This window comes from Salmo salar, chromosome 03, assembly GCF_965601325.2.
Source record: "Salmo salar chromosome 03, fSalSal1, whole genome shotgun sequence".
Lineage (NCBI taxonomy): Eukaryota > Metazoa > Chordata > Actinopteri > Salmoniformes > Salmonidae > Salmo > Salmo salar.
This window is the reverse complement of record NC_138293.1, coordinates 84,708,696-84,730,129: the sequence shown is the minus strand read 5'-3', so window position 1 is coordinate 84,730,129 and position 21,434 is coordinate 84,708,696. Positions and strand designations below refer to the sequence as shown.

Sequence of the window (21,434 nt, the reverse complement as noted above, 5' to 3'; positions counted from 1 at the left end):
AACAAACAAATAACTTCCACCCATAGGACCCTAGTACAAAAATGTTATTCAATGTAGAGACAAAGGATTTATTGCACTAGATTAAGCATAGAAATATAATGAATAGACTATATTCCCATGGGATTACGTAGGGCAGTAGAGGCACATAGCCATCAACAGGAACAGATGCCAAGGGGTGAGCACTTTGTACGTGTCACAATGACACTGATTCACTGATTCACTGACTCACTGATTTACACAGATTACCTCATAGTTTACATTGTAGGCAATCAGGATATCTAGTTAACCATGCGCACAGGTGTTCCCACACATGTACACAACACGTGTACACACGTATGACCATTGAACTTGTTGGCACACAAGCAATCACACACAATCACACACGAGATGACAGATGGGAGTTCAATGGTGCATGTGTACATGTGTTGAGTACATGTGTTGAGTACATGTGTTGTGTACATGTGTTGTGTACATGTGTTGTGTACATGTGTTGAGTACATGTGTTGTGTACATGTGTTGAGTACATGTGTTGTGTCATGTGTTGAGTACATGTGTTGTGTCATGTGTTGAGTACATGTGTTGTGTACATGTGTTGTGTACATGTGTTGAGTACATGTGTTGTGTACATGTGTTGTGTACATGTGTTGTGTACATGTGTTGAGTACATGTGTTGTGTACATGTGTTGTGTACATGTGTTGTGTACATGTGTGAGAACACCTGTGCGCACACAACCGTTGAACTTGTTGGCACACAAGCAATCACACACACACACACACACACACACACACACACACACACACACACACACACCACACACACACACACACACACACACACACACACACACACACACACACACACACACTACTCCCATCTGTCATCTCGTCTTCCCCCCAATTTGATATGTTCTTTGTGTAGACTATACTATGTTCTCACAAGGGAAACATTACCACTCCTCCTCCTTCCTCCTTCCTCCTTCCTCCGCTCCCTCACTCTCACTGCCTTCCTGTCTTCTCCTCACTCACATATATCCAAATCATCTTTATCCCTCTCTCCTCTCTCCTCTCCTTCCCGTCTGCTTTTCCCTCTTTTGCTCCCTCACTTCTCCTTACTCACTCCTCTAGTGTGCCCTGGCTCTCTCTCTACCCCCTCCCTCCTGTCTCTCACTCCATCTCTCTCTCTTTCAATTTCTCTCTCTCTCTCTCCCTCTGTCTTTACCCCCTCCCTCTTTAAATCTATCTTTTTCTCTCTCTCCATCCTCTCTGTCTCTGTCTTTCTCTCGGTTCATTCTGATTCTCTCTCAGTCACACATGCATGCAGCATCTTCCCTCCCCACTTACTTTCTCTCTCAACTCTCCTCCTCCTCTCTCCCTCCTCCTCTCTCCCCCGTCACACACACATATCACCTCTTATCTTCCCGTCTGTGTCGTCTGTGTCTCAACATCTGTCTCTTTCACACAGACACTTACAGCCTCTTCTCCCCTCTCTGTCTCCCTCTCTCTTCTTCTCTCTCTCACTCAGAGACGCACAAACGCTCGCGCAACCTCAGCTTCAACACATACCACACACTCATGCCGACTGGCACCCAAGGACAGAGCACCCTCTCTCTCTCTCCCTCTCCCTCTCCCTCTCTCCCTCCCTCTCTATCTCTCTCTCTCTCTCTCTCCCTTTCTCTGTCTCAGTCCTGCTGTCTGGGTCTGTGAGAGTGTGTGTGTTTCTGGGCTTCCCCGACTCCGAGCCGAGCTGAGCTCACACGCTCCTGAGCATTTGAGGACGAGGACCAGGAGGAAGAGGAGGGCCATGGAGCACAGCCACATCTTCACCCTCCTTTCCCCCCCCAACAGCAGTGCCTGGAGCCCGGGGCAGCAGCTGGCCGACACTCCCCAGGGTTGCCCCCTTGGACCACTGCCCGTCATCTACTACAGCGCCCTGCTCTGCCTCGGCCTGCCCGGTAAGAGGGAGAGGGGGGAGAGGATGGATTAGAGAGAGTGTGACTGTGTGTGCATTGTTTGTGTGTGTGTGTTGTGCCTGTCTTACTACGTATATGTATTTTTTGTGAATATGTATTTGTTTGTGTTTGTATGACAGTGTGTGTGTGTTTGCTATACTCTCAGTGAGTATGTGTTTGTGTTTGAAGTCTGTGTTTTGTGCTCAGCTGCTCTAGTCATTCATTTATATCTCACATTGACCTTGTCTTGTCTGTGTGCTCGAGTGTGTGTGCATGTGTCTGTGCCAGTGTGTGTGTGTGCCCATGCCGCACACACAAACACAGAACTACTTGTGTGTGTGCGCTCACCTGCACGTCGGTCTGTTGGATCAACAGAGATAAAAAGCCAGACAAATGAAAAAAGGGATGAAATGTTATTTTCTGTTACTCAGCTCAAATTTCACCTCTTTTAAATCATCCGGCTTCTATTCACCAAGTGAATTACAATGATGTGAAGCAGAAAGAAAGACCTGAAGGATTTATCCAGGTGATGACTGGTCCTGAAATGTGACTATTTCCTATGTAGACGTGACCTCTAGGACATAATGTGCGACTGTCTTTCCTACGTAGACGTCACCTCTAGGTCATCGTTTGGGACTGTCTTTCCTACACAGATGCCACCTCTAGGACATCATTTGGGACTGTCTTTCCTACACAGACACGGCTCCTTGACCTCTAGGACATACTGTGTGTTAACCGGCTCTCTGACCTCTGAAAGATATTGATGCATCCCAGTCATGTCTGATCCAAAGACGTATGGGTCAGTTCAGACCTGGGCTGATAGCTTGACTGTAATATGTGTTTGGAGTAAAACACGCTGCTTCCTAGAGAACTCCTTGTCTGTGTTATAGCTGCGGGTAGACACACTTAAATGAACACACTGTACCATTAGTCTGTACTGAGACTGCCGTGGCTTTCAGGTGCATAGCCTACGAGCCATCGTGTTGTTGGGTTACTTACAGTACTTCATCGTTTCTGTAAAGACTTATTGATGAGTTTATTCACAAGACAGATTTTATATGTCTGCTTCCCTACTCTGTGGTCTATGGATGGACACTTACCCAGTCTGGGCAAAATGGTCTCATTAGAATGTGTCAAAATAGTGACATTTAACCACTGTGATAACAGTGCATTTGGAAAGTACTCAGACCCCTTGACTTTTTCCACATTTTGTTATGTTATAGACTTATTTTAAAATGGATTTTAAAAAAAAATCCTCATCAATCTACTCACAATACCCCGTAATGACAAAGCAAAAACAGGTTTTAAGAAATTGTTGCAAATGTATTAAAAATAGTATTCAGACCCTTTACTCAGTACTTTGTTGAAGCACCTTTGGCAGCGATTACAACCTCAGGTCTTCTTGGGTATGAAGCTACAAGCTTGGCACACCTGTATTTGGGGAGTTTCATTCTTTTCTGCAGATCATCTCAAGCTCTGTCAGGTTGGATGGGGAGCGTCGCTGCACAGCTATTTTCAGGTCTATCCAGAGATGTTCGATCCGGTTCAAGTCCGGGCTCTGGCTGGGTCACTCAAGAACATTCTTTTTCTGAAACAACTCCTGCAGTGTCTTGGCTGTGTGCTTAGGGTTGTTGTCCTGTTGGAAGGTGAACCTTCGCCCCAGTCTGAGGTCCTGAGCGCTCTGGAGCAGGTTTTCATCAAGGATCTCTCTGTACTTTGCTACGTTGAAAAACATCCCCACAGCATGATGCTGCCACCACCATGCTTCACCGTAGGGATGGTGCCAGGTTTCCTCCAGATGTGACGCTTGACATTCATGCTAAAGAGTTCAGTCTTGGTTTCATCAGACCAGAGAATCTTGTTTCTCGTGGTCTGAGAGTCCTTTAGGTGCCTTTTGGCAAACTTCAAGTGGGCTGTCATGTGCCTTTTACTGAGGAGTGGCTTCCGTCTGGCCACTCTACCATAAAGGCCTGATTGGTGGAGTGCTGCAGAGATGGTTGTCCATCTGGAAGGTTCTGCCATCTCCACAGAGGAACTCCGGAGCTCGGTCAGAGTGACCATCGGGTTCTTAGTCACCTCCCTGACCAAGGCTCTTCTCCCCCGATTGCTCAGTTTGGCCAGGCGGCCAGCTCTAGGAAGAGTCTTGGTGGTTCCAAACTTCTTCCATTTAAGAATGATGGAGGCCACTGTGTTCTTGGGGACCTTCAATGCTGCAGACATTTTTTGGTACCCTTCCCCAGGTCTGTGTCTCGACACAATCCTGTCTCGGCGCTCTACGGACAATTCCTTCGAACTCATGGCTTGGTTTTTGCTATGTCAACTGTTGGACCTTATATAGACAGGTTTGTGCCTTTCCAAATAATGTCCAATCAATTGAATTTACCACAGGTGGACTACCATCAAGTTGTAGAAACATCTCAAGAATGATCAATGGTGTCATAGGCGTCGATGAAAGGGGACCAAAACGCAGCGGGTATAGTGCTCGTCTTCGTATATTTATTAAAGCGAGTGAACACTTAAACAAAAATAACAAACCGACAATCAACAGTTCTGTAAGGTTCACAGACTATACAGAAAGCAACCACCCACAAACCCAAAGGAAAAAACAGGCTGCCTAAGTATGGCTTCCAATCAGAGACAACAAAAGACACCTGCCTCTGATTGGAAACCATACTCGACCACACATAGAAAATGAACATAGAAAAAGAAAACTAGAACATATCCCCTGGAAACAAACAAACCCCAAAACACACAGAAACAACACCCCCTGCCACGCGCCCTGTCCATACTACAATGACAAATGACCCCTTTACTGGTCAATTTTGAGTCTCATAGCAAAGGGTCTGAATACTTATGTAAATAAGGTATTTCTGTTTTTTATTTTAAATACATTTGCAACAATTTCTAAATACCTGTTTTTGCTTCATCATTATGGGGTATTGTGTGTAGATCGATGAGGGAAAAAACGTGAGAATAAGGCCGTAACGAAACAAAATGTGGAAAAAGTCAAGGGGTCTGAATACTTTCCGAATGCACTGTATATGTCATATATTACCTCTGGTCTGTGTTGTGGCAGCTAGAGAGCGAGAGGGAGAGAGAGGCTAGAGGTCAGGACAAATGCTGATGTCCAATCTATGATTAAAGTCTATTTTCTGCCCTTGAGGCTATAGCAGATATATTCACTCTGCTTCAGCTCCAGACCAGAACTTCACCTCAATTTGTTTCAACAGGGAAAAAAGATTGTAACCCTCAATTCTAAAGCTATTACCCTACATTCTTTAATGTATTATATTCTAGTTTTATTTTCAACATTGCATGTTTTAAATGCATTCACTAAAAGAGGTTATTGCACTCAGTGCTAGTTTTAAGTAGAGTGTGGAGTGAATTGACTGGCCCTTATTCTGAGCAGTAATACTGTGATCTGTGTTTGATAAGAGTTTCATAAGGGATGTCCTACTTTCTATTACAATGGATCAGGAGTAAGAGATTTCAAGATGTACACTCTGTTCTCAATAAGGGAATCTGCAATCCAAAGTAATAGAAGTGCTTTGTATGACAAACTATCATAAAAATGTTTCCTGCACGTCGCCTGCTGTCTTGAAGAAAGAAAGCCCCTTTTACCTCCTCGGGCTCCATTTTTCTGTTGAAAGGTAAATCTATACTGTAGTAGCTGACCACAATCAATTATGTTTGCAGCCCTGCATGCTGAATCCTTGGAAGATGGAAGGAGTTTGAATCTTCTGATTTTGAAATGGTTGATTTTTACTTGTTCTACTACAGTAGTTTTGCTGACATATCATCCCACCTGACCTGGACTGATAGCTTGACTGTAATGTTCATTTGGAGAAATAGTATTGCTGCCTAGATACCTTTTGTCTGTGTTGTAGCTTGGGGTTAGTCGCACTCCCACTGGGCACAGATGTCAATTCAACGTCTATTCCACGTTGGTTCAACGTAATTTTGTTGAAATGACATGGAAACAATATTGATTCAACCAGTGTTTGCCCAGTGGGATGTAATTAACACACTGTGCCATTAGTCTGTTCTGAGACTGCTGTGGGCTTTGGGTACGTATGTAAATCATCTTGTCTTTAGGTTACTTACAGTGACCTCGATGTAGAAAGACATAAAGAGAGAGGGATGGATAGATTTGAAGATGGAGGTAGAAAGAGTGCATGATGAGACGATGTGAGAAAGAGAATGTTATTTCTAGGACAAAGAGAAGAAGTGTTGAGGAAAAGATGTGCAAGTGACTTGAGGGTGAAAAGTGAAACTGAGAATGAGAGCGATAATGAGAAAGAAGTTTAAATAGAGAGGAAGATCAGGAGAGAAAGAGATGTGAGCAGGGAGAGAGATGTAGATCAGGAGAGAGAGGTGAAGAGCCAGAGAAGGAGAGTGAGAGAAAGAGAAAGAAAAAGATGAAGAAGGAGAGAGAGGTGAAGCTGGAGGGAAAGAGAGAGAAAGGGGTGAAGAGGGAGAGGGAGAACGACAGAGCGATAGAACGACGGAGTGAGAGAACGACAGAGCGATAGAACGACGGAGTGAGAGAACGACAGAGTGATAGAACGACGGAGTGAGAGAACGACAGAGCGATAGAACGACGGAGTGAGAGAACGACAGAGCGATAGAACGACGGAGTGGGAGAACGACAGAGCGATAAAATGACGGAGTGAGAGAACGACAGAGCGATAGAACGACGGAGTGAGAGAACGACAGAGTGAGAGAACGACAGAGCGATAGAACGACGGAGTGAGAGAACGACAGAGCGAGAGAGGTGAACATGGAGAGCAAAAAGAGAGAAGTGGAAAAAAAATTGCTAGAGAAATTAGAAGAGAAAGAGAGAGGTGAAGAGAGAGAACGACAGAGAGAGGGAGAGAGATTAATAACAGTGGAGTCAGTGAAGTGGCACCCTGAGACCTGAGTGAGGAAGCCAGACGACAGAGCTATGATGAATTGCCACCTATTTAATTAATCGCTCACCCGTTCTTAACGGGCGCTCTCTCTCTGCCTCACGAGGCTGCTGCTCTATGGGAACGAAACCAGCGTGGTCAGGCTATCGTGTTCAGGCAGCAGCAAACATTACAGTACCCTACAGTACCACAACACTGGGCCGGGGATGTGTTATAGTCTGTGTCTATGCTTATGTGTGACTAACAGGAATTCAACTTTTCTGTTGTTGTATTGAAGTTATGGTTTGTAGCCTAGGCAAAGCAATGAAACACAAGCATAAGTTTAGGTATTGTTACAGCATAGTTAGGTGTCAGAAAAATGATTGAGGACTTTTATGTGGTGGTTGTGGAAATGAAATAATGTATTTTTATACCATAGATGGTTTGATCGTCTCTACTGCATGTTATTGTCACGAATCCCACCGAAGGTGGCTCCCCTGCCTGTTGGGGCGGCGCTCGGCGGTCGTCGCTGCCGGCCTACTAGCCACCGCTGATCCCTTTTCCCTTTTCTGTTTGTTTGGTCTTATTGGTTGCACCTGTTCCCTGTTTTCTTTCTTGATTTGTGTTTATTTAAGCCTGTTTAGCCCGCCCAGGTTTGTGCAGGATTATTTTGCTGTTTGTATTTTGGATGTGCTGGCTGACGTCTTATTTTTCTCTCCGGACTGTTTTGCCCTGTGTTATGGGTTGGTCATTATTATTACGCGCCCTTCGGTTTTGGCGTGACCGTTTTGTGCTGGAGAAAATAAAGACGATATACTTAACCTCTGCTCTCTGCGCCTGACTCCAACCACCACTCCTAGAATCCGTGACAGTTATTGAGAGGACATCATTTTTGGGGGATTCTTGTTTATGGTTGGTGTTACCTAGCCTGGCTAGACCACACAAAAGCACAATGTTCAGTCCTGGTGTAGCCAGGCTAGGTCATACCATGAAGAATATCTGAAACAGTGTTCAGTCCTGGTGTAGCCAGGCTAGGTCATACCATGAGGAATATCTGAAACAGTGTTCAGTCCTGGTGTAGCCAGGCTAGGTCATACCATGAGGAATATCTGAAACAGTGTTCAGTCCTGGTGTAGCCAGGCTAGGTCATACCATGAGGAATATCTGAAACAGTGTTCAGTCCTGGTGTAGCCAGGCTAGGTCATACCATGAAGAATATCTGAAACAGTGTTCAGTCCTGGTGTAGCCAGGCTAGGTCATACCATGAGGAATATCTGAAACAGTGTTCAGTCCTGGTGTAGCCAGGCTAGGTCATACCATGAGGAATATCTGAAACAGTGTTCAGTCCTGGTGTAGCCAGGCTAGGTCATACCATGAAGAATATCTGAAACAGTGTTCAGTCCTGGTGTAGCCAGGCTAGGTCATACCATGAGGAATATCTGAAACAGTGCTATACTAGGTCCTACAGCTATAAACTCTTAGAAGAAAGGGTTCCAAAAGGATTCTTCAGCTGTCCCCACAGGAGAACCCTTTTTGGTTCCAGGTACAACTCTTTTTGGTTCCAGGTAGAACAATTTTGGATACAGAAAGGGTTCTACATGGAACCCAAAAGGGTTCTACCTGGAATTAAAAGGGTTCTTCAAAGGGTTATCCTATGGGGACAGCTGAAGAACCCTTTAAGGTTTTTTAAAGAGTTTATGCATGCACCATTGCAGCTGTTCTTTTGCTGTTGCTCCCTGATGCCAATAACTCTCTGTACCTTTTTATTCACAACCAATTAACCAACATCTCACCAGGGAGCAGCTCCTGTGCTTACTGTTCACAGAGTCCTGATGCATGTGTGTAGTCACTAGTTAGGTTGCCTACAGTCTTGTATACTGTATGAATACTGTATGTAGCCAGGGAGTTTGGTGTATGTATACTGTATGTAGTCAGGGAGTTTGGTGTATGTATAATGTATGTGGTCAGGGAATTTGGTGTATGTATACTGTATGTGGTCAGGGAATTTGGTGTATGTATACTGTATGTGGTCAGGGAATTTGGTGTATGTATACTGTATGTAGTCAGGGAGTTTGTGGTATGTATACTGTATGTATACTGTATGTAGTCAGGGAGTTTGGTGTATGTAAACTTTATGTAGTCAGGGAGTTTGGTGTGTGTATACTGTATGTAGTCAGGAAGTTTGGTGTATGGATACTGTATGTAGTCAGGGAGTTTGGTGTGTGTATACTGTATGTAGTCAGGGAGTTTGGTGTATGTACTGTATACTGTATGTAGTCAGGGAGTATGGTGTGTGTATACTGTATGTAGTCAGGGAGTTTTGTGTATGTATACCACATGTAGTCAGGGAGTTTGGTGTATGAATAATGTATGTAGTCAGGGAGTTTGGTGTGTGTATACTGTATGTAGTCAGGGAGTTTTGTGTATGTATACTGCATGTAGTCAGGGAGTTTGGTGTATGAATTGTATACTGTATATAGTCAGGGAGTTTGGTGTATGCATACTGTATGTAGTCAGGGAGTTTGGTGTATGTATACTGTATGTAGTCAGGGAGTTTGGGGTATGTACTGTATACTGTATGTATTAAGGGAGTTTGGTGTATGTATACTTTATGTAGTCAGGGAGTTTGGTGTGTGTATACTGTATGTAGTCAGGAAGTTTGGTGTATGCATACTGTATGTAGTCAGGGAGTTTGGTGTATGTACTGTATACTGTATGTAGTCAGGGAGTTTGGTGTATGTATAATGTATGTAGTCAGGGAGTTTGGTGTGTGTATACTGTATGTAGTCAGGGAGTTTGGTGTATGTACTGTATACTGTATGTATTAAGGGAGTTTGGTGTATGTATACTGTATGTAGTCAGGGAGTTTGGTGTATGTACTGTATACTGTTTGTATTCAGTATGTTTGGTGTGTTTATACTGTATGTAGTCAGTGAGTTTGGTGTATGTACTGTATACTGTATGTATTCAGGGAGTTTGGTGTGTGTATACTGTATGTAGTCAGGGAGTTTGGTGTATGTACTGTATACTGTATGTATTAAGGGAGTTTGGTGTATGTATACTGTATGTAGTCAGGGAGTTTGGTGTATGTACTGTATACTGTTTGTATTCAGTATGTTTGGTGTGTTTATACTGTATGTAGTCAGTGAGTTTGGTGTATGTACTGTATACTGTATGTATTCAGGGAGTTTGGTGTGTGTATACTGTATGTAGTCAGGGAGTTTAGTGTATGGTTACTGTATTTAGTCAGGGAGTTTGGTGTATGTATACTGTATGTTGTCAGTTAGTGTGGTGAATGTATGTATCTCTTATAAAGAGATTTTATATTTGGGCCATTGATCTGCTTGCCCCACTGGGGAGGTGTGCGTTGTTTGTGTGTGCATGTGTGCGTGTGTGTGTGTGTATTTATGTGTGTGTCTGTGTGTGCATGACTGCGTGTGTGTCAGGTAGAAAGGAGGATAGGATGAAGGGAGAGAGAAGGATAGGATGGAGGGACCGGAGTTGACAGAGGGAAGGGACAGGGGCTTTGGGGACAGTCTCAGGAAGGGAGGGAAAGAGGAGGATGCTCTTATATCCACCAGGCAGCGGCCTGTCAGGGAGGAGATGAGCCAGAGATGACAGGGGAGGAGGGAGGAGGGAGAGAGGGAAGAGAGAGGTGGGAAGATAGGTGTTTTTAAAGCTGTTGACACAGTGACAGTTCTGACTGGTGTTGAAAGTGTATCCGTTACCCACATAAAAACCAACTAGGCAGTGTTAAGCTGTGAGAAAACACTGAGAAAGGTGTACAGTATCCTTAAGGCTCGCTCAGTACCGCACAGCACTGTTTAAAGGAGGACTTAGATCTCATTTGTCAATGTTTATGACTTAGAACTAATCATTAGGTAGTCGTGGAAAAGCTCCCAGGAACTGACATTCATCTCGCAATCTGCCGGCCATACCCCTCCTCTCATCCTACTCCTCCCCTTATTATCCTCTCTTTACATCCTCCCTCTCCCCCTCTTCTTGTTGTTTACTTCCTGGTCTCTCCCTCATCCTCCCCTACAAAAGTCTATCTCCCTCTCTGGTTCTATCATCTCCTATCCATCTTCTTGGTGTCTCTCTCTCTCTCTCCTCTCTCTCTCTCTCTCTCTCTCTCTCTCTCTCTCTCTCTCTCTCTCATCTCCAGGTTGCTATAGAGCTTCTATAGACAGTGAGAGCAGAGCAGGAGTTGAACAACAAGGTTTGGTTCAATAGACTGTGTGCTCTGAAGAATCTAAAGGTCTCATCAGGCAGTAGCACAACACTGCAGTGGCATCAATACAAACCTGGCCCGGCATCTATTTCTCTATCTACTCTCTCCTCTTCTCTCTTATTTGCTTGTCTCTGTTTCTCTCTCTACAATTATTCATAGCTTTTTTTCTCGCTCTCTGCCTCTATTCTCACCCTCCCTCTCTCTCTCTCTCTAACTATCCTCTCTCTCTCTCTTTCTCTTTCTCTCTAACTATCCTAGCCCTCTCTCTATCTCTCTTTCTAGTTTGCCCTCTCTATCTCTACCTCTATTGTCACTCTCTCTTTTTCATTCAGTATCTCTGTCTTCACCCTCTCTCTCCTACTCTAAATATTTATATTCTCCACCTCCATATCTCTCTTTAGGAATGTATTGATCTATGAAAGCACACAGCAGTGTATGGTTAAGTGTTAGTTCACGGGAGACGAGATAAATAAAGAAATAAACTCAACATCTGTCTTTGTAGAGAGGGTACAAAGAATATTCTTAGAAAAAGGGTTGTACCTGGAACCAAAAAGTGTTTATTCTGCAGGGACAGCCGAAGAACCGCAGAACCCTTTCTTTCTAAGTGTATAGCCAAGATTGTATCGTAAATGTACAACATAAATAGAGTGAATGGATTGGTGGATTGGTTGCTCAGTCTAATCAGACTCTTTGATAAGACAAAAGGGCAAATGTTTGTCATAAGGTTCAAAGTGCGTGTGACCTTTGAAACTGCCTTTTGATATTTCAATCATGCCTCTGTTTTCCTCCCACTCCCTTACCTTCTCCATCACTACCTCTCTTTTCCTCCCACTCCCTTAACTTCTCCATCACTACCTCTCTTTTCCTCCCACTCCCTTACCTCCTCCATCACTACCTCTCTTTTCCTCCCACTCCCTTACCTCCTCCATCACTACCTCTCTTTTCCTCCCACTCCCTTAACTTCTCCATCACTACCTCTCTTTTCCTCCCACTCCCTTAACTTCTCCATCACTACCTCTCTTTTCCTCCCACTCCCTTACCTCCTCCATCACTACCTCTCTTTTCCTCCCACTCCCTTACCTCCTCCATCACTACCTCTCTTTTCCTCCCACTCCCTTAACTTCTCCATCACTACCTCTCTTTTCCTCCCACTCCCTTACCTCCTCCATCACTACCTCTCTTTTCCTCCCACTCCCTTAACTTCTCCATCACTACCTCTCTTTTCTTCCCACTCCCTTACCTCCTCCATCACTACCTATTTTTTCCTCCCACTCCCTTACCTCCTCCATCACTACCTCTCTTTTCATCCACATCTTCTCTCTCTCCATTAAACTATATCTGCCTCTCCTCTCCCCTTCGCTCTCAATCAACCTCTCACCTAACCTTTCCCTACCTCATCTTACACTCCTTCAACTTTCTCTCCTACTTTCTGTCTAACCTTCTCTCATTTCTGCCCCTCCCCTCTCTCTCTCTCCCTCTCTTATTTCTCCCTCTCTCTCCTTCTCTCCTTCTCTCTCTCTCTCTCTCTCTCCCTCTCTTATTTCTCCCTCTCTCCTTCGCTCCTTCTCTCTCTCTCTCTCTCTCTCTCTCTCTCTCTCTCTCTCTTTCTCTCTTTCTCTCCCTCTCTTATTTCTCACTCTCTCTCTCTCTCTCTCTCTCTCGCTCTCTCTCTCTCTCTTTCTTTCTCTCTCTCTCTCTCTCTCTGTCTCTCTCTCTCTCTCTCTCTCTCTCTCTCTCTCTCTCTCTCCCACACACACACCACACACACACACACACAACACATCCACCAGACTGATTAAGCTGACTCCCTCAGATATGCAGCCTGAATCTAACTTCAATTTCCTCATCATCCCAAAAACGTAATTGCAAGTCTTTTCTCTCATTTAATTTCTCTTATTTTCATTATTCCTTTCTCTTTTCAAATTTTGACTCTCTTTTTCTGTGTAACAATACCAGGCCCGGGGTGTAGATTGCGGCATGTCTGACAGAAGATTCTGCATGAAATAGGGTGCTATTTGCGAGGCAGTCATAGTGTGGCATCATCTAATGTATTTACCTCTTCTTTCTATGGGGTTAAACTGTGCCTCTCCTGTCTTCTCCTCCACCGGAGCAAGGGGGCTTGTTTCTACACCTCCTTTTTTAGGGGGGATGACTCAGCATCATTACACACCTTGGGGAGCACTATGTGTCTCAGTCTGTGTGTGTGTGTGTGTGTGAGTGCATGTCAGTATGTGCATGTCAGTATGTTTGTGTATCAGAGTGTGTGTGTATCGTTCCCCCCTCCTCCTCCCCCAACAATGTCATTGGCCTCGTCCCCTGTTATATTGAAGAAGCAGCAGAGTAGAGACGCACAAACACATGTGGCAACAGCCCCCATTCTCTCTCTCTCTCTCTCTCTCTCTCTCTCTCTCTCTCTCTCTCTCTCCCCCCACAGGTCATTCTAATCCCAACTCGGTTGGAGACAGCCCAGGCTGCCCTCATCTCCAGCCTATTTCTCCCAACGTCATGGTCACACATCAGGGGAGATGAGACAGAGGGAAGAGAAAGGTGAAAAGGGAGAGAGACAGAGACATAGAGAGAGAGGCAATTGTTCTTTTATTTTTATTTGATTTTAATATTTTGAGAGAGTTTGAATTTGAGAGAGAGAGAGAGAACCACAGAAAGAACCACAGAAAGAGACACAGTGGGAGAGAGAGAAAGAAAGCACAGGAGAAGCACTTTGTGGTTGTTGTCTGTTTTATTCTCAGTCTTTCATCATCCCTTCCTCCCCTGGTAGAGATGGTTCCCTCCTGGACCAAGTCGCATGTCGAGTAGAGCCACCCTGCCTGCCTAACCCTGCTGCCCAACCCCAGCTACATAGACACAGGTTGCATCCCAAATGGCACAGGGCCCCGTTCTAAAGTAGTGCACTATACAGGGAATAGGGTGCCATATGGGATGCACCCAGAGACAGAGAGCAGCAGTCAATTGAAATGAATGGGCCATCCAGTGGAGGCTGGCTGTGGCTAAATGGAAATGTCAAGCGCACATCCGATTCCCTTTGTCCGTCTGTTCAAGTCCCTGTCTCACTAGGGAGTGCCTGGCTTTTCACTGAATAATACCATGGCCACGGAAAAACACCCCATTTCAATTCCGCATATGGTCATCCCTCTTTAGAGGTAGATGGAGAAAGAGGGCTGGATAGAGAGAGAGAGAGAGAGAGAGAGAGAGAGAGAGAGAGAGGGAGAAGGAGATAGATGGAGAAAGAGGGCTGGATAGAGAGAGAGAGGTAGAATGAGTTAGATGAAGAAAGAGGGCTGGATAGAGAGAGAGAGAGAGAGAGAGAGAGAGAGAGGGAGAATGAGATAGATGGAGAAAGAGGGCTGGATAGAGAGAGAGAGGGAGAAGGAGATAGATGGAGAAAGAGGGCTGGATAGAGAGAGAGAGGGAGAAGGAGATAGATGGAGAAAGAGGGCTGATAGAGAGAGAGAGAGAGAGAGAGAGAGAGAGAGAGAGAGAGAGAGAGATGGAGAAAGAGGGCTGGATAGAGAGAGGGAGAAGGAGATAGATGGAGAAAGAGGGCTGGATAGAGAGAGAGGGAGAAGGAGATAGATGGAGAGGGAGGGCTGGATAGAGAGAGAGGGAGAAGGAGATAGATGGAGAAAGAGGGCTGGATAGAGAGAGAGAGGGAGAAGGAGTTAGATGGAGAAAGAGGGCTGGATAGAGAGAGAGGGAGAAGGAGATAGATGGAGAGGGAGGGCTGGATAGAGAGAGAGGGAGAAGGAGTTAGATGGAGAAAGAGGGCTGGATAGAGAGAGAGAGGGAGAAGGAGATAGATGGAGAGGGAGAGGTTAGAGGATTATTATGTGAGGAATCCATTGCGTTGGATTTGCTGGCATCTTATAATGTCTCTCCCCAGGTGGCTTAAAGCTTAGCGACACACTTTGATACACAAACACACAGAGACACAGAGACACACAGGAGCAAGGAGAGAAACCACCTGGTTACGCTTTCAGGTACTCCAGGCAGATGTACAGACACAGACAGACAGACAGACAGACAGACAGACAGACAGACAGACAGACAGACAGACAGACAGACAGACAGACAGACAGACAGACAGACAGACAGACAGACAGACAGACAGACAGACAGACAGACAGACAGACAGACAGTAACGCGGGTCGTCTAAAGGAGACCAAGGTGCGGCGTGTGAAGTGCTCATATTTACTTTTAATGAATATACTTAAACAAAACAACAAAACGACCGACAACAGTTCCGTCAGGTGACATACACTAAAGAGAAAACAACTACCCACAAAACCCAGGAAGAAAAACCCCTACTTAAATATGATCTCCAATCAGAGGCAACGAGGATCAGCTGCCTCCAATTGGAGACCAATCCAAACAACCCCAACATAGAAATAGAAAAACTAGAACTTAAACATAGAAATAGAAAACATAGAATATCCCAAAACATCCCCTGTCACGCCCTGACCTACTCTACTATAGAAAATGACATCTTACTAGGGTCAGGACATGACAGTACCCCCCCCCCCCCCCCCCCAAAGGTGCAGACCCCGAATGCAACATAATCAATAAAGAAACCACAAAACAAAAGCGAGGGTAGGGAGGGTGCTAATTGACTAGGGCGGCTCAAATGCAGTCCACATAACCTTAACCTCCAGCATAGGAGGCGGCTCCGGTTCTGGGCGTACTCCTGATCCTTCCGCTTAATTACCACCTGACCGTGGATTGTCGTCGAAGGAACCGGACTGTAGATCATTGCTGGAGGTTCCGGGCTGCAGGCCGCCGCTGGAGGTTCCGAGCTGCGGGCCGCCGCTGGAGGTTCCGGGCTGCGGACCGCCGCTGAAGACTCCCGGCTGCGGACCGCCGCTGAAGACGCCGGGCTGCGGACCGCCGCTGAAGACTCCGGGCTGCGGACCGTCGCTGAAGACTCCGGGCTGCGGACCGCCGCTGAAGACTCCGGGCTGGGGACCCGCCGCTGAAGACCTCCGGGCTGCGGGACTGTCGCTGGAGGCTCCGGACTGAAGAGCGTCGCTGGAGGCTCCGGCCTGAAGAGCGTTGCTGGAGGCTCTGAACTGAGGAGTGTCGCTGGAGGCACCGGACGGAAAAGCGTTCCGGACTAGTGACCGTTGCTGCTGGCTCCATGCCATGGATCATCTCTACAGGTTCCGCGCCAAGGATCATCACTGGAGGATTCTTACCATGGATTATCTCTACAGGTGCCGGGCCATGGATTATTCCTACAGGCTTCGTGCCATGGTTTATCCCTACAGGCTCCGGACCATTTATAATCCCTCCAGGCTTTTTGCCAAGGATTATTTCTTCAGGTTCCGGGCCATGGATTACTTCTTCAGGCTTCGTGCCACGGAATATTCCTACAGGCTACGGGCCATGGATCACCACTAGAGGCTTAGTGCCATGGATCATCTCTACAGGGGTCGGACCATCGATTATTACTGGAGGCTTTGTACGTGGAGCAGGAACCGGTCTCACCGGACTGGGGTGACGCACTGAGGACCGAGTGCTCAAAGCAGGCACCGGCCGTACTGGGTTATGGCTGCGCACTGGAGGGAGAGTGTGAAGAACAGGCACAGGACGTACTGGATTCTGGAGGCGCGCTGGAGGGAGAGCGCGAGGAGCAGGCACAGGACGTACTGTGCTATGGAGGCGCATTGGAGAGAGAATGCGAGAGGCAGGGACATGCTTACCACAAAAAGCACGGGGAATTGGCTCAGGTCCCAGTCCTGGCTCAGCCAAACTACCCGTGCAGTCCCAAACATTTTTTTTTGGGACTGCCTCTCGTTCTTCCCAGGTAGGCTCCGGTATCGCTTGATTACCTGGCCCCAAGTCTCTCCTCTCAATCCACTCCTGATGTGACCAGGTGTCCATTTCAGCCCGGGCACACCGCTTGATCCAATCATGGTGGGTAGTTCTGTAACACGGGTTGTCTAAAGGAGACCAAGGTGCTGCGTGTGAAGTGCTCATATTTACTTTTAATGAATATACTTAAACAAAACGACCGACAACAGTTCCGTCAGGTGACATACACTAAACAGAAAACAACTACCCACAAAACCCAGGAAGAAAAACCCCTACTTAAATATGATCTCCAATCAGAGGCAACGAGGATCAGCTGCCTCTAATTGGAGACCAACCCAAACAACCCCAACATAGAAATAGAAAAACTAGAACTTAAACATAGAAATAGAAAACATAGAAAAACCCAAAACACCCCCTGTCACGCCCTTACCTGCTCTACTATAGAAATTGACATCTTACTAGGGTCAGGACGTGACACAGACAGACAGACAGACAGACAGACAGACAGACAGACAGACAGACAGACAGACAGACAGACAGACAGACAGACAGACAGACAGACAGACAGACAGACAGACAGACAGACAGACAGACAGACAGACAGACAGACAGACAGACAGTACACACACATACACAGAGCGTGTAGGATGAGATAGTAGAGCGAGAGACATTTAACTTTCCACTCTGGAACAACATCAGTAGCATAATCAAGTGAAGTTCAACAACAAAAACAATTGAGTGGCTAGATGAGTGTCCGGGAGGCTGACTGGTGAGTGATCAGCAGCACACAGGATGGGATCGTCTGCTGGATTATCCCATTACACTTGGAGAGGAGAGAGAACCTGAAATGCTGCAAAGCAAACTGATAATGTGTGTGTGCGTGTGCCCGCAGGCCCGTGTGCCTGGGCATCTCTGCCTGCTTCTGACAAGGACATCTTTAGTCATTATCTGGAGCCTGCTTTGTCATTAGTAATCAGCTGATAGCAGAGAGGTGTGACATGTGATGGACCAGACTCTGAGCTGCCATCTTTAATCCAATCCCACGTCTATTACCAGACAGACTGGGAGAAAGAGAGAGGGGGAGAGAGAGATAGAAGGAGAGAGACAGAGGGAAAGAGAGAGGTGGGGGGAGGAAAAAGATAGGCGGAGGGAGAGGCACCACAGACCTCTTTCATCTAGCAGGATGTCCTGTGACGTGCTAAGTGCATTGATGTCTCTGTGACATAACAATGCAAATCAATGTCAGAAATGTCATGGACAGACATACAGCAGCTTTATCTACTGCAAGAGAACAAAGAGGGATGAATGTTGCCTGGTTGCCTTCAACACACATCATTGGAATCAGCTATTTTAGATGGAAAGGGAAACTTCTGATTTAATCAACAGAGCTCGCTTGGTTACAAAAGCACAGATCTTGACAGCTGTTGACAGCTTGCACATGTTCTCTTTACGCTTAAGGCTACTTCCAAAATCTCCACTTTTCTCCCAAAGTGTACACTTTTATACTCACCATCATGAGGTACATTGCAGTTTCCCACACACATGTACTTACACATGTACACACGCATGACCATTGAACTTGTTGACATACAAGAAATCACACACACACACACACACACACACACACACACACACACACACACACACACACACACACACACACACACACACACACACACGCACACACACACACACACACACACACACACACACACACACACACATATGCATACACACATACACACAGTTGGTTTTGCCTTAGTAACAGCAGGCTAAATCATATAGACCCCTTTGTGTCCACGTTTCTCCTACTACTGGCAGAGAGTCCCAGGAAGAGGGGAGGGAGGGAGGGATGGAGGGAGGAAATAATAGAAAACTGTGATTGTCCCAGCACGACAGAGGGAGGGATGCAGGGAGGGAGAGATGGAGGGAGGGAGAGAGAGAGGTAGAGAGAGAGGGAGGGGGGCGAAGTTATAGAAAACTGTGATTATCCCCCACATCTTGCTCATGAACAATTCACCATGGCCCAGCACGACCCTTAAGAAGGGTGGGAGGGAGGGAGGGAGACTGGGAGAAAATGATAGAAAACTGTGATTGTCCCTCCATGTCCCCTGAGTCATTCCCCATGCTCCATCAAGGACAGAAGGGAGGGACAGAAGGGCGGGACATAAGGGAAGGACAGAAGGAGAGAGGAAATAAGGAATGTGAGGGAGGTAGTTAGATTGCAAAGAAAGAGGCGAATGAGGAGGAAAGGAGAAGTGAAAAGGGAGAGAAAAGATGGAAGAAGAAGCAAGGAAAAGAAAAGAAAAGAAAGAGTGAAGGCGTGAGGAGAGGAGGAAGAATCAAGAGGGGGAGGAAAATACAGAGGGAGAAAGAGGGTGGTGTCCTTGGACTGTTTATCTGGGCCAGCCGGAGCCTCAACGACTCAGCAAGGCCGTGACGGTGCGCTGTCATTGTTCCCTGGTTTTGTTGTGGCGCCGTATATTATTATTTAATCGGGCTAACTAATGGACCCGCGAGTGCCACCTTGCAACTCACCAGGTGGAGGGTGGAGGAGGTGAAGGATATGGGGAGAAAGAGATGGAGGGAGGCAGCGAAGGATGAGGTTGAAAGGGGGAAGGGAGGAGGGAGGGAGGGAGAGAGGGAGGGAGAGAGAGAGGGAAGGTTGAGGAGAGAGAGAGAGAGAGAGAGAGAGAGAGAGAGAGGAGAGGAGAGGAGAGGAGAGGAGAGGAGAGGAGAGGAGAGGAGAGGAGAGGAGAGGAGAGGAGAGGAGAGGAGAGGAGAGGAGAGGAGAGGAGAAAAATGGTCACAGGCAATATTCTACTAAGCAAATGATTAGTCTTTAGAAAGGGGTTAGGGTTAGGGTCAGTATTGTAGTACTCGAGACTGGTCTCGGTCTCGAGTCCGGTCTTGAGACCACATATTGAGTGTCTTGGTCTTGTCTTGGTGCCGGATACATTTGTACTCGGTCTTGACTCAGTCTCTGACAGTGAGGACTCATCATTACTTTCCGGGGACCAGCGGAGACCAGCGGAGTAAAAAACTCCTAATTATCAGCTTCCATTCAGTCAGCCCATAAAACCATTTCGCCAGGCCAAATATATACACTCCTTCCTTGAAACATGAATATCTTAACAGCCTTTATATCTACAATAGACATGTTTGCGTAGTGGTGAACCTACAGGCCTTCAGTGTGTGACAGGTTCGTGATTCTGACAGGACAGCAACTGTAATACCAGAGCTCTCATGTAGGTGAGTGCACTTTCTGTAAAACACAAAGGGCCAGTGGTGCACTGGAGGGTATATGCAGGTATAAGCATACACTCTGTTCTTAATCCCTACTGATACAATTGATCAATTATGTAGTACAATAGAGAAATCATGCACAAAGTAGCCTACACAATCGCAAAGGACGTGAAATATATTCACATGCGTGCTGCACACATAGCCTAGTTTCAGTGGAATATCATTTGCAGGCAGCAAGAGCGTGCATCTCTCAACTGGTTTTGGCATGGAGCAGCTCACAGAAGAATGACATCGGTAGCTGGTAGGGTAGGACAGACGTTTCAACATATGATATCTACCAGTATATGCTAACTAAGGCAACAATGGATATGCAAACCAGGTATTGAAAAAGTGTTGGTTGGTAGGCTATTTGTGATGCGCAATTTTCATAATGTGCTGTTTGCATCAGGGGCATAGACATGGACCGGCCTGGGACAGAGGCCCACCCACTGGGGAGCCAGGCCCTGACAGGCCCACCCAATCAGATTGATGTAGTTTAAACATTGTTGTGGATTTAGACCATCACATTTTTGTATTTTTTCTGTTAAAAAAAGTGTGGTTTTGAGTGACAATTTGAAAAATCTATAGGAAAACATAACATAACATAGGATTTTTCACACAGGGTGCCTTTCCTTCGCTGGGGGGGCTGAACGTTTGGGCAAAATTAGAGTATACCCACATCTCCAAGCACCACTTCACCACTGCATAGGGCTGATGGAAAGACAGCAGTCACACACAGCATGATGTTAAAGGATAAGCAGTCCATAAACTAGGACATAATAAGCCAGTAGGTCCCAATCATAAGAATACAAAAACACAACCATTAACAATTTCCCAATCGAAATGTACAACTTTTAATTCCCATTGCAAAAAAACAATTCACATTTAACAAACAAAGTAACTGGTGACCTAAAGTTTCAAGTGGAACGGATATGAAACAAACAGACAATCATAATATCAGTCAAAAATATAAAATTCCCAGTTTATGCTGCAAAACCAACTTTAGAAGACGTTTTAAAAATGGGTTATATTTGACTCAACGTTCCATGACGTACACTAAGGCATTGTTGGCAGAATAGATGGATGCAGTTCAGTATATGATTAATATAATTCACCTATACATTTCTTGGTAGTCCAACAAATACAGCAATCAGGTTGTAAATCACAGCTGGACTGGTACATTGTTTGCTGCCTCCACATGCACTGTTTCTGTTTCAATTACTCAATATTCTGGACAAAAACGGACGAATGTAA

At 45.9% G+C, this 21,434-nt stretch overlaps 1 protein-coding gene across 1 annotated transcript in view; it reads left to right on the top strand.

Annotated features, from left to right (window-relative positions):
- Positions 1-1,434: 1,434 nt before the first annotated feature.
- Positions 1,435-21,434, top strand: part of LOC106606542 (putative G-protein coupled receptor 139) — a 28,208-nt gene continuing 8,208 nt past the window's right edge. Inside the window, exon 1 of the mRNA XM_014202816.3 lies at positions 1,435-1,952. Within this exon, the coding sequence (XP_014058291.3) occupies positions 1,802-1,952 (151 nt within the window). The 5' untranslated portion in view covers positions 1,435-1,801. The remainder of the gene's footprint in view (positions 1,953-21,434) is intronic.